The sequence below is a fragment of the Natrix helvetica genome (genome assembly GCF_964273705.1).
Source record: "Natrix helvetica genome assembly, chromosome: 4".
Lineage (NCBI taxonomy): Eukaryota > Metazoa > Chordata > Lepidosauria > Squamata > Natricidae > Natrix > Natrix helvetica.
In genome coordinates, this window is record NC_138550.1 from 79695541 (window position 1) to 79709662 (window position 14122).

General features: G+C 33.7%; 1 protein-coding gene across 1 annotated transcript in view; it reads right to left on the bottom strand.

Moving 5' to 3' along the window:
• The window catches only part of GABBR2 (gamma-aminobutyric acid type B receptor subunit 2), a 379869-nt gene that overhangs the window by 238267 nt on the left and 127480 nt on the right, over positions 1 to 14122 (bottom strand). The window contains exons 6-7 of the mRNA XM_081953377.1: positions 12870 to 13070; positions 9744 to 9980 (exon numbers count right to left, since the gene is read on the bottom strand). Of these exons, the coding sequence (XP_081809503.1) occupies positions 9744 to 9980; positions 12870 to 13070 (438 nt within the window). The remainder of the gene's footprint in view (positions 1 to 9743; positions 9981 to 12869; positions 13071 to 14122) is intronic.

Genomic DNA, 14122 nt, shown 5'->3' on the forward strand with positions numbered 1-14122 from the left:
CATTTTTTCATGCCACTGTGGACTGCAAAAACATGAGCGATCTAAAACATCTGTCAGATCTCATTACATAGTTCTTGAGTAACATTCCATTTGATGAGTTAACTGAAAATGTTTTTCAAACCTACTATATAAGAAGGGTGATCTATTTTCCAGAGCTATCTTTATTTATTGTAGCATCAGCAGCCACTTAATATAGCACAGAAAAAAGGAGTATCCATTGCCAAAAAAGAGAACAAAAGATAAAGTGAAATTTTTTTTGCATAAAATTAACCATGATTTAAACAGAAATACAATAAGTGCTGACAAATAGAATTGAATATTCTCAAAATGAAAATTTGATTTTTTAAGAATTTATTTCCAATTCTAAAAGATACTAAAGCAATATTTTTGAATATATAACCATTAGATGCAGTTTTTTAAAAATGAAATCATGCAAATTATTCAAATTGAAATACATTTTTAAGGCCATGAAACAAACTAAATTCAAATTCTGCCTATTCTTCGAAAGACTTTAATGTCTAGTTTAGAGGACAGAAGATAAAAAAAATGTAAGAAGCAGCAAAAGAAAAATCCTGAGGTTTCTCAACTCTAAAATAACTCCAGGTATGTTTCCTAGGAATTCCAATTTACCCACAGATGATTCCAGGTTTCCTGTACTTTCTCAATTTATATACACACCTACAGTGTGTGTGTGTGTTTGTGCGTGCGCGCATGCGCGTGCGCAGACACAGACTTTAAAAAAAAATAACCAGATTAGTAGACCAGCATGATACAAAGAGGTAAATCTTTATTCACGATTGTTTCTAACCTCCAGAGCCATAATTCTAAGTTTAAATAAGCAGATGATTGTAGTCCAAGTTTGATTTTAAGGCTAGCCAACCAAAGGAAAAGGGGGGGGGGTAATCTAGGATGTGAGAGAGAATCATGAGGATAGTGCAAAGCTTAAATAAGTGTTTAGCTTGTATATATTTTGCCTCCCCTCCCTTTCCATGGTGAATGTATGTGTGTTTTGGTGTCGTGCACATTTTGCCTGGTCTACGAGTACGTGGAAAGTACATACAAAACTTGGCTGTATTTTATTATTAGCTTTACTATTTTGCCTTACTATTTTCTACTTGATGAACACAAATTTGTGATGTAGAATTTGGAGCCCGAACTCTACTTTTGATTTGTCACCACATTTCTTCTCAGGTTACTCATAGGTTTCCTTGATGAAAAAGGGATGCTGAAGCATAAAATCATTAATGGAAAACATTGGAACTGAACCCCCAAGTGTTGCCTTTGTACATAAGATATGATCAAAGCAGTTTGCTTTTTTGGTCACTTTGTTTTTAGAAAAATTGAAGTTCCTTTACTTGCTATCCCACCAGCTCCACAGTTATAAGTGTTTTATAAATGGGCAACCCTCCTCATGGCACTGAAGACAACACGCTGAAGAGGCAAAGCATTTGAGGACTCCCAACTTTAGACTCAAAAGACGGCAAACTTACTCACACTGCCTTAGAAAAGGTCTCACTGAATGCAACACTTCACTTCTGAATACAGATATACAGAACATATATTTTTGTTGTTACTGAGACATTTTTTCATCACACTTGAGCTGAATAAAATAAAATAAAGCAGCACATCGGTGTGCAGCTGCCATAAAAATAACAAACAAGGCAAATTCCATTCAAGGATAAGAAATCCAAATAAAACTTTCAGGGTATCAATGTTTTTTATGGTAAGATCAGATTTGGAACACTATACAATTCTGGTTGCCATCTCTCTAAAGGGACATAATAGAGATGGTAAATATGCAAAGACAACATTATGGTAAAAAGTTAATATTATAAATAGCTTGTCTCCAGATTGAGGCTTCCTCATCTACCGCAACTAACTGGAATACAAAATTACTGGAAAAACCAATTAAGAGCCAGATGTGTGAATAATTAAAGATAGATCGCACAAAGCTGTGCAAACTGAAACTTTTTAAGATACTGATTCATATACTGCTGTCACTCTCAGCAACAGCAACATTTTAAAAATTCCATTTTTTTAAAGGACAAGTTAGAAGCCAAACATTAAAGAGGATAAATCTAAAAATAGACACCAAAACTCACCATCTAACCAGTCTATCTCCTACAGTACATTGACACCTAATAACAGATTGCAGGCAGTATAACTAATGTATTTAAAACATCACTCACAGACTGGGGAAGATAAATAGACTTAATACATGTGGTCTAAACCAGAAGGGATTCGCATTTTAAAAGAAACACTATTTTAACTGAGATCACCAAATGCAGAAAGACAAACATTTTGTTTATATACCATCAAGTATTGAGCCCGTCTACATATTATGCTGCATTATATGACCATATGTAATCTTTGAATTTCTGAAGGACATATAAATGGGCTAAAACATCACACATCCAGGGCAGATTGTTTCAATGTCAATAGTCTCAATAGTGTACAATGACATCATCTACAAATCAATTACATGCCAAATCAAAACTTCTGGTGGCTCTCCAGAAAATAGTTTTTTCTTCTCCCTTGTTTTTTGATTTCTTTATCATTTAAAAATGGTGGGATTCACAAAATCCCTGAAAGTGATGTGCTCACTATAGCTAGTGAGAAAGTGAAGGACAAACAGGCTGAATTTACTCTCTGCTGGATGGATTCGGTAATCCAACATATTGTTGAGAGGCAGAGCTTACTGAAAAAACTCAGTGGAGAGGTCAGGAACACAATCACCCCTTCACTGATAGACTGAAAAATGTGGGGCCCCATCGACATAAGGAAATAAACATGTATCTGCTTCCATACTCATAGTTCTATTATACTTGTCCCCACTGTTCCAAATATTCTAAGTAGAGTCACCGAGAAGAAGTAGTATTGAAGCTTGTTCTATTCATGGCAATCTGCTTGCACAGTGCTTTCAGATTGCTGGATCAAACTGTATTTTAGTGGCCAAAGCTCTAATCCAGTTTAACATGCAGTAATATAACCTGGCAAGTGTGATTTATTGTAGCAATGCAACTTTCTTGACAAGAATGTTTGCATTGCTTTGCACCTATGGTCTTCGGTTTACTACTTGTTGAAATGACTCAATGCTTAAGTAAAAAAAGAAAATAAGAATGAAAGGTTTGTAATACAGTCTTTCCAATTTATACCAATTCAGGCAGAAGTTTAAATAGTAGATGTCTTGCTATATAAATTGAAGGAAAATTTTTAAATCCTTATTTTTGCAAAACTAGCATTTCATGGGTAGAAACATGGTTTTTTTCTGGATTTAGAAACTGGAAATTTTGACTACTTTAATTACTACATTGATCTAGTTGGCAGTATATGGTAGATTTTAGCTAATTTTGGAAAGCTAAACAGGATGTTAGATAGAAAAGGTAAAAAAAAACATTTTGGAAAAAGGGAAGCCCTTCTAAATTCACAAAGATTGAGCTAAACTCAAGAAAAAAGTTACATTACATTGGTGTAATAATTTTCTCCTAATATTTGTTTTTAAAGCAGAACTGTTGGTAGCCTAATAAAATTTCATAAAATTAACGAATCTTAACCAGAACTAGACAAATAGCAACAACTGTAAAACAGGAATACACTAAATTATTCTGGATACAATATGAAAATAATACCTAAAGCTTATTTTAACAAGCATTTAAAATGTAAGAATTGTTCCCGATACTGTTTTTAGAAGTAACTTAATGAAATCTATGACAAATATTGCATTTTATTTGTATTTTTAAAAACTTTGACTTCTTTCTACTCCACAAATACTCAAAAAAAAAAAAAACACCAAACTAATTCCTGTGCACAAAACTAAATGATAGGCATTTGTGGTAAATTAAATCAAAATGGGCCACCATCTGAATTTGAAATGTGGTCAGATTCAAGCAAGCTGTCCTTAAAATTTTGAACTTCTTTTGGAAAGGCATCCCTATTCTTTTTTTAATTAAGAGTTAATAATTCCTGAATATTTCAAACAAACATTCTCCAAAGTGGAAATGGTCATGCATGGAAAGAGAGAGGCTAAATGTAGCTTTGTAACTAGTAGGAAAGTAGAGCTTCCAACTGGAAATTATTTACTAGGCTTTTTCCACTTCAGGGCAAAGTGGCTGAAGTAACCTACCCTAAACTGAAATTTTCAGTTCAGTACAGCTCTCTATTGGATCTACCATAAGCAGAGTAATTTCAAACAGAATTTCATTTACTTCAGGTAGACAAGAATTAAAATCCTCCATAAATATCTAGTTCCTAAACTATTTCTCTAGAACTCCCATACTGTACATTGCAAATGTCAATAGGGGCAAAGGGAGCGGAGAAAATCTGTTGTCATTTGATATAATGCTGGAATGTGGAGAAGGGAGAAGAAGGTATTGGATTTAGTGAATGACAGTTCTATCTGAAATCAGTTTTACCTTTACTATTAGATCAGGACTGGCTGCCTCATCCACAGTGTGATGAAAATAATTAACAGAGAATTCCCAGTTTCACCATTTCTTCTACCTTATTGCTGCCTTGTCTCTCATTCTAATTGATAATTCTAATATTTTGTGAGTTGCCCCAGCAACTCAGTGAGAAAACCAATAAGTTAACCTCTGTAGTTTTGCTTCAGTCTTCTTCAAATCAAATAAAGGATAGGATATTTAATATGAAAATTGGCATGCATATTCCTTGAGAATCAGGATTGTCCTCAAAACAAATGTCATCACAGTCTGTCTACAAATGAACAAGCAATCAATAGTTCTTTGAAAAATAAGATTTTAAAGAAGCATAGCTTGAAATCCCTTGCTATGTTTTTATTTATTTATTTAATCAATTTTTATAGCTGTCCATCTCAGCCAAGTGACTTTGGGTGGTTTACAATTCTAATTTATGATAAAAGTCTCATTTTATCTAGTCTAGTTTTCTGGCAAATTTATTCCATTCCAGTGAAAATCAAAAAGTTATGGCTTTAAAAAAACTTTTAAACTTCTACTCTAATTAATCAATGTAAACACTGCATTCTGTGTCAACTTACATTTTTGCAACTCACCTGCTCAGAAGGATCAATGTATATTATAATGCTACTACTAATGCTACTACTAATGTTACTAAAAATAAACTTGGTGATTACTCATTATCCTTAATGGAGGAGCTCAGCTAGCAAATAAAGCAGATCTTGTTTATCTGAAATGTCAAAGCAGTTTCTAAATCCTTTTTTCTGTATATATTCCTTGTAAAAAATGTGTTGACGTCTAATACAATCACAAACATATTTTATCACTGTATTCAGTGATAAAAGAAGATAACTCTAACTACCCTCTAAAACTGAACTAAAAATATTTTTCACTAACAGCATGGATGCATGTATTAAACTGAATACAGAATACTTCATATTTAGTGTTGTAATCCCATTGATGGAATGGCATCTGCTATTAGAAGAGATTTTCCTACAACAGCATCCTCTAAGCAGTTTTACTTATATGTTAAGCCAGTGGTAACTTAACTGCCATTTATGTCCATTCAAATGCATTAATTTATCTCATAATATAATCTTTCCCCAAATCCCTTTACTTCCCCCTTCTTCATCTCCTATTTATTTTGTTACCACAATGATGATGATCATGATAATTACTACATACAATATGATATGCAATATCTGATAGTATTCTACTGAAATAATACAAGTGGCTTTACATCGAGGCCTGAAGTTAGGTTATTTGTTGAGTCCCTGGTGGTTTGTTTTTGATTTGCCACCTGTGATTTCCTAAGGGAATACTAGCTTTTGTCCATTTCCCTTTTTAATTGGGCAAGCTTCCCAGAATCATTTAAGAGTCAGGTGGTCTTCCAAATTTAACTAACAAAGTTAGTTGCTTTTACTAAGAGCCCACTTAATGTTGTTGAAAACACTTGTTTTGAATTTAAAATCATATTTCTATTTTGCATTTAATATCTTGGTTTATTCCCCACAATATTGATCAATATGCAAGGTCATTGACAAGATTTAACACCTAGCACACAATATACAATACTGAATTAATATTCACAAAGTGTGCTAGCAGGAATCTTGCTTTAATACTTTCCTCATTTATTTTTATCTTTTAAAACAATTTCTGTCTTTCAGCTAGACATTTAATTTTCTTTTCAGTCTTAAGGCAATGGCATTCCTAAATCAATGTTTAGTCAGACTGTTTTCTCAGGAACAGAGATGTTTTATTAAAAAAAAATTAGAAAATACAACTGCTATTTGTAAACTGATTGTATTATGGTTGTTAATTCATCCACTCAGTCCAGAAGACATTCAAAGCAGCTAATAACAACAATTTTAACATCATATAGATTTTCATAAAATTTACAGAATTATCAATGGACTAAATGGTTGTCAAATGGTAATTTCATCATAAACCAGCTTGCAAAATTTGTTCCACATTCATTACAAGATGTAATAAGTTAAAGGTCTTTTATACCTTTATATTATTAGAAATATAAATATTATACCAGATTATAAAGATATGAAAGCCAAGGCTATGTGCATCTGAATTTTAAACTGCAATGATCCAAGGAATAAAGAACTACTCAATAAGTTCAAATTTGTTCATGGCAATCATTAATTCTACTTCTGAATATCATTAATTGTGATTCAATAAGCAGGTTCTACAAGAAATATACCTGACAATATACTGTATATTCCAGCCAAAAACCATTTGTTATTAAACAAGGATATGTAAATAAATACTACAATCTATGTTATGAATTGCAAACTAACAAACCAATGTTTGCACTAAATGTAATCAAAACAGTAACATATACTCAGTGGTTTTGCAAACAATCCTAGCTTTAAGAAATTGGTCCATAGGAGGTAATATGTTCATTACCATGTGTTATACAAATTAAACATGTACAGTATTAATAGTTATTTATTTCTGTTCTACAGATAATAGTATCTTTGGCATAGCCTGTTTCTGTTATTTTAGGCATGAATTTCTTAGAGCTTTTGATGCACTCTAATGCAATAAGGATTTCTTTATGGGTTCTGCAGAATATTTTTTCTCCACGATTACACAAGTCACTGCCAGGCTAATAGCTTTTCATTCATTAACAAAACACACAGAGAAGGCATAGTGGATGCATAAAACATTTCAATATTCCTAATAGTTCTTGAACTTCAGGCAATCCTTGAGCACTGAAATATACCGTAAAATGTTTGGTTAGCAAATGATTTAACTGAAAAGATTGTTGCAGTGCTCAGAGAGACAAATCAAGGAATTACTTTATGGTTAGAAAAGTCTCGACATAAATGGGAAAATCTGTAAAGTTACCAGGTGTCCTTATTTTAAATCATATCATTTATGTTCATTGTGTGAAGCAGGATTAATCTGCTGCTCCCCATACAAGATTGTTATCAGATTGTGAGAAAAGAGGCAAGAAATTTAAGTTTGAGCAGGGAATAGTTCAACATGATAAAAGTAAATAACAGAGGTGGATTGCTTCTGGTTCCGCCATGATCGGGTGAACTGGTAGTGGTGGTGGAGGGATGCTCCGCCCACCTGCACAGACACTTCTGCACATGCTCAGAAGCATTGCACGAGCGAGCACACACGCACCAGTGAACCGGTAGTAAAAAAAATAAAAACCCACCACTGGTGAATAGAGTGTTTAGATAAATGCTGGTTGCGTAGTTCCTTCTAAATGTATTCTTTTAGCAACAGAATTGCTAGTATTAGCCATTGACTTCAGATTTTTTTTACAGTATTATAAAATTGGGGTGGGGGGGAATATGATGTGGTGAATTGTGCTGATCTTTCTGATAATGACCACCTGCCTATATAATGTCTCTAATAAACATACTACAATCTTTAAATTGATCAGAATGATGAGAGAATCTGAGCATAGTTAAGAATGTTGGAAGTCTCCTTTTGCCAGATGGAGTAGGCAGAATTTGTAGTATAAAGTGCCTCTACAATTTAGAGTAGCTAATCACAGTAGCCAGAATTTCAGTATTCTTGAACTGCATCTTCAACTATAAACAGAATATTGATAGATAATTCCTGCCAATTACCAAATTCAAACGACAGAAAAAAACAGGATTCCTCTTATAGCCATTATCACAGCCATGGGAGAAAACCAGAATTGAGGGATACTTGTTAAGTATTTATGGTTGGTCTCACAGTCAGCCAGATGTTTAGATTGGATTTGGTACCCCTTGAATCCTTCCCCAGGTCTCGGAATAGGCAAATTTTGTTGTTTGATGGAGTTAAAATTATCACAGCATGGAAAGCTGACTTTTGCAACAGAATAACTGTTATTTTGTCAATGCTGATGGTGTATTTATTATTTGCAATGCAATCAATCAAATTTTATATTTATTAGGATTAATTCCTAATTAAGGCTTGGAAGTCCATATATTTCTTAGGTCAAGCACTTCTGGACACCCTCTGCTATTGTATATGAGCAAAAGCATATTTCTACAGATGCTCTTTGTGTAAGCAGACAAAAAGCCAAGATGAAAAAAATTCTCTGAATTATTCTTTATCTCCATATAGTCTACAAAAGATTTCTTGCACACTTTAAAACAGATGCACTTCCTGACTGACCTTTACAAGGCACCAAACTGGGAAACCCATAAAACATTTACATCCCTTCTGCTTCACAAGCTTATTATGTATGATAAACATTATTCATATTTAACTTTTCTTTTGACTAGCTCTACAAAATACAATTCTTCTGTACACTAAATGCCCTGCTTAAAACAACAACAACAACAACAGAATAGATTCAGATGTGCAGAGTTAAGGATATTTTACCTTAAGATGGTTAAATTTAGCCATATCAAGTTTGACTTTCTTACTTAATCTTCAATAATGTTTCACATTTGTGATCATATATATAACTAGAAATAAATCTAATAATGGTGAAGCAGTCAGGACAACAGAGGAATGGAACCAAAATTAATTGTAAGTATTGGTAAAATATTTATGTCCCTGCTGATATCAAGAGTTATTTGTTTAGGTAGGTGACTATATAAAATTCTTGTAAATGTATAAGACTCAGGGATGAATACAGAATTTCCTAAAAGAGAATTTACAAAAGCAATCCTGTCTAAATACATCCAAGTCTAGTTAAATTGGCTTGCTCTTAAGATAAATCAAAATAGCATAAAATAGGGTAAGATTCACTGAGGATGTTCCCCATCAGATGGCTAAGATCTATTGCCTACTGCAAAATTCTACCTATTCTCCCATAAGTATGAAACTTTAATCCATTAGTAGTGTTTAATATTTTTCCCATTTATTTTTTCAATTTCTATTATCTTAGACCTACAGTACTTCAGTTACCCAAAATGCAAAAGGATCTTATAGATCTATTGTATGCTTAATGAAAATTAGATTAAACAGCAATTCAGAGATTTACTGCTTCAAATTGAGCAGCATCTGCCTAATTATCTATCTATTAAAATCACAGTTTTCTGCAACTTTAAAAACTATTCAAGAAAAACATTGCAATTCCCTCTCATACTTCCACATTGAAATTCTCAGGGAAGTTCCAAGTTCTTTCTGCTTATTCATCAGTCCAATCTTCTTTACTATTGTCTCTGCTGCAGTCCTAAACTTTCAGTTCAATTCATGTTCCAAGTTTTTAATCTATGCCCTCCTGCTTGCAGAATGTCATCCTATAGTAAATGTGCTGTTTTCCTTTTAATAATATATCAATTATTGTTGAGAAAAATTAGTTATGAACTTTAAGTAAAAGAAATTAGGCAAGCTTACCGTTACACCAAAGAAGCTGGTCTGATTCATTGCATCCAAGAAAATCTTTCCAAGTTCTTTGTTGGTATAGTTAAAGTCTTCAATTTTTTGGTTTCTGTTGGTGGCATTAAGAATCTTCATTGCCTGCTGCAGTGTTTTGGCAATTACCCATATTCCATCATAAGCAAAGCCATGGAACTTACTTGGCTCAACATTTCCACGCCTTTGGTCATATTCCTCTTCATACTGCTGTGGCGTCTATAGAAAGAATGTGAAAAGTGATTCACTTTTAATATACTAAAAGTCCATATATGTATTGAGTCTGAAGTGAAATTACAATTAAAATCTTTGTAAGTTCTTTGAAATTATATGAATCTCAAGAAAGATAATTAATGGGGGAAATACAAGGTGGAGGAAATGCAATATTTTATTATTTATATAAATGCACTATTTTACAATTTTATATGGTAGCACCAAATGCATACTTATAAATAGTTATACTCCAAACTTAACAGAGAGGCTAAAATATGCAAGAGAGAAGAGATGGAATTAGGGAAATACATGTGTGCATTTTAGGTTTAGTTATATTATGATATTGGAACTAAAAGGGTGAATTTTGCATAAGATACTTTAAGTATTTTTCACTAGTGCCAAAAAACAGGGTATTATTCTCTTCCCCCAAGATTCAGTTCGTAATTAAGTATTTTTATTATGTATGAGTAAATTTTCAAATATATTTTTAAGAATTTCTTTTCTTTTTTTAAACTGGTAAAGACATCTGTCTGAGTTAAGACAGATTTACACAGTCAAATATCCCATATTCATCTAAAATAGCCAGCTACTCATGTAGATTCAAATGCCTAGTTTTCTTCCTCATCACATTTATAAAATAAAATTGTTTTCAGATCTGGTTTAGACATTATATCTCATGGAATAGTTGCATAGTAATTCATGAGATCAAACTGCAGTAAAACAATGTGCTGCTAATAACAATAAAAAGTAGCAGTATATATCAGCAAAGCTTTATATTTTGGCTTTCTTACTTTTCAGTGTTATCACAGAATTTTCTGTGATTTGCTTTTACCCTTAAATGTACCCCAAATTACACATAGAATAAATTATATGTTCCAGATTTTAAAGGGAGCCTGAGTAATAAATTCAAAATAACCACAGCCTGATTTCCTTAATAGAAGACAGGACAGGGAGAAATTTGGGAAGATTTTTAAGAGGCTATTATTATATCCTACAACAATAGACTAGCATTTCTAGAATATTTGTGATGTACATGTATTGACCTGGGATACTTCAAAGAGTGGAAACTATGTTACATTAAATTCTATAGCTGTTAGTAAGCAATACTCTTCTCAGATAAGTTGGCAAACACCATCTCTAAATTCTTTGTTATGGACAGCAGCTGTTCACAGGGGCATCAGCTTCTCCCTGAAAGATTGTAACCTTAGGGATCCTATTATGGTGACTACAGTAAAAAGTAAACTACATTGTTCATAATACAGATTAAATTTTTTCTCCAAACTATAAGGTTAAGATTCCCCTCGCACATATGTACTAGGCGTTTCTGACCCGAGGGGGAGGTGATCATCTCTGTTTCAAAGCTGAAGAGCCAAGCGCTGTCCGAAGACATCTCCAGCATCATGTGGCCGGCATGACTCAATGCCGAAGGTGCACGGAACACTGTTACCTTCCCACTGAAGGTGGTTCCTATTTTTCTACTTGCATTTTTACATGCTTTGGAATTGCTGGATTGGCAGAAGCTGAGACAAGTAACAGAGTTCACTCCGTTATGCGGCGCTTGGGATTCGAACTGCCAAACTGACGATCTTTCTGACCAACAAGCTCAGTGTCTTAGCCACTGAGCCACCGTGTCCCTATAGTCTCCAAACTATAGGACTGCGCGATTGTAAGCCATTCTGTCTGCTGTTAGGTGATTTTACACAATTTATTGAGTCTTTACTTTCCTGGGCTTTATATTTTTATGTTTTCTAGAGCTTAGTTGAAGGTGGAGACTTCTGGCAATAAGACTTGAAATTTTTTCAGAACTTAGCAGACAAAAATGTTCAGTTAAGTCTGCTTGTGGTAGCAACCTAGTAATTATTCATTTTTTGAGTTAGTCATTCTATTACAAATCTGTAATACTAGTCATCCTTTAGAGAATCTCACTTTTTCATGTCAATTCGATAAGTGGACACTACTGAAAATTCTAAATAGTATTTGTTACATTAAATACAAAATGAATCTTCATTATGTTTTGGACATTACTAGCCTGATGAAATTCATTGACAAAACTGAGTTTAAAATAACTGTTGATGTTTATTAATGATCTAATAGAAACTCCAGTGGGCACGAAAGTACAAATGTAAGTCCCCTATTCATCTTTTTTTCCCCTTATAAATTTGTAGTTCCTCTATTTTTCAATTTGGAAATATTCCCCTATTTCCATTGCTAAGAAAATTGACCTATTACTCTCCCCATTCCAACATTTCAAGCACACGGGATTCCTTTACCTTTCAGCATATTTTAATAACTTAAAATCTCTTTACAGAAGCAGGCAATGTTGAAAAACATTGTTCTAATTATATGGAAAATTCCACTTTACAAAAATCTTGAAGAACAGGTACAGTAATATTATTGATAGTAAGTATTATTAGTACTAATAATAATCTTAGTTATTAATAGTTAACTGTTCACTTTTGTGCAGGGAATTGCTCTCTAGAAAAATCAAAGTGTCTTATAGGAAAACAAAGAGTACACCTCCAGAGTTGACAGGCTTCTCGCTTTTACACTTGAACAAAACAGTCCATCTCAGACTATTGTACTTAAGCAAGCCAACCCAGATAATAGACAGCTATCTATCAGAAAATTGTATAATATTTTATATCTTATTTATATATTTTATTTCTCCCACATGCCCTTCAATATCATCTAATTTATTGAAATATAATGCCAGCCCTGATATTCTTACTTGAAGAATCATGCCCAATTCTCATTTTTACATTTATATAGATACAGTATATCAATTTTAGGACTGGGGTTGTAATGTATTGTGGCAAGAAATCAATGCAATAGAAATACAATATTTTTGATGGATTATTTCAAATGCCCCAAACAGAAGACAATAAACTATCTTACCCTTCCAGAAATGGTTTTTATCTGTTTCGAACTGAGGGGTTCAAAATCCACTCCAATGTAACCTTCCATTGCACCCAGAAGATTTATACCAAGACAATGTGATGAATTCAGCTTTGGAATAGCTTTTTCCCACCAAAAGCTCTGATACCACCCAGGAATTATCCATTGATATTTAGGGCCGAACATTTTTTCATGAAACGCCTACAGTAGAAATGTGAACAAAGAGAAGCCATTTCATTGGTGGAATGTATAAGACATATGACAAAAGTATTCTACTGATGTTTTGTATATTTAGCTTCAAAGGCTTCTAACATTTATCTTAATATTATAAACCATAGCTTGGAAAAATAATTCTATTTTCATATATCTATATACAATTCAAACTTTTTGGTAGAAAAATAAAGGTCCAATTAATTGAATCATGCTATAATACAAACACCTTTGCATTTAATGGGCTTAAAAGAGAAGCAAAGCTTTGACTAAGATTACCTTTATAAATAAAATATCCAAAAAAGTTCAGAAATTTTATTTATTTAGGTTAATATGCCATTTGAATTGTCAATTGTCTTGTCTAAGCTACTTTAAATAAGGGTTTAAAATTAGAAAAGTACAACATGGCATTTGTATCCGTGATAAGTAATAATTACTGTGGGACTCTAGCAGTAGAACCTCACCTATTCACCAAGTATGCTTTAATTTTATCCACCATTCTGCAATATGATCTGGCCATTTATTTCTAGCTAAAGCTTTCTTGAAGCTGGGAGAGTTCAAAAGTGTTTTTGGTTGAATTATAATATACTGGATGACATAGGTTGTTTAAGAACAAGATGATATAGGGGAACTTGCAGATGTACTAACATATACAGATAGACTATTGCAACATCCCTATGGCAGAGGTGGGTTTCAACCAGTTCGGTACGGTATGTGCATATCTGTTGGAATAATTTTGCATCTGTTCCCATACTGGGGCCTGCAGAGGCCCCGTACCAGAATGGTCCCTCCCCTGGCCTGCCCCCCTGCTCACTCCCCCTGCCCGCCCAGTTGCCACTCGCTTGCTCTCTTGCCCTGCCTGTCTGCACCATGCTTGACCCGCCCACTCACTTCATTTGCCAGAGTGGAGGACTTGGCTGTTGGAAGTGGGTGGGCAGGGCAAGCTACTGCTAGGGATCACTTTTCCTCCCTCTCTAATGCATGGATTTCTCCGCACCCCATTGGAAACCAGGCAGCTGTTAAAGAGAAGGAAGCGTGTGCGG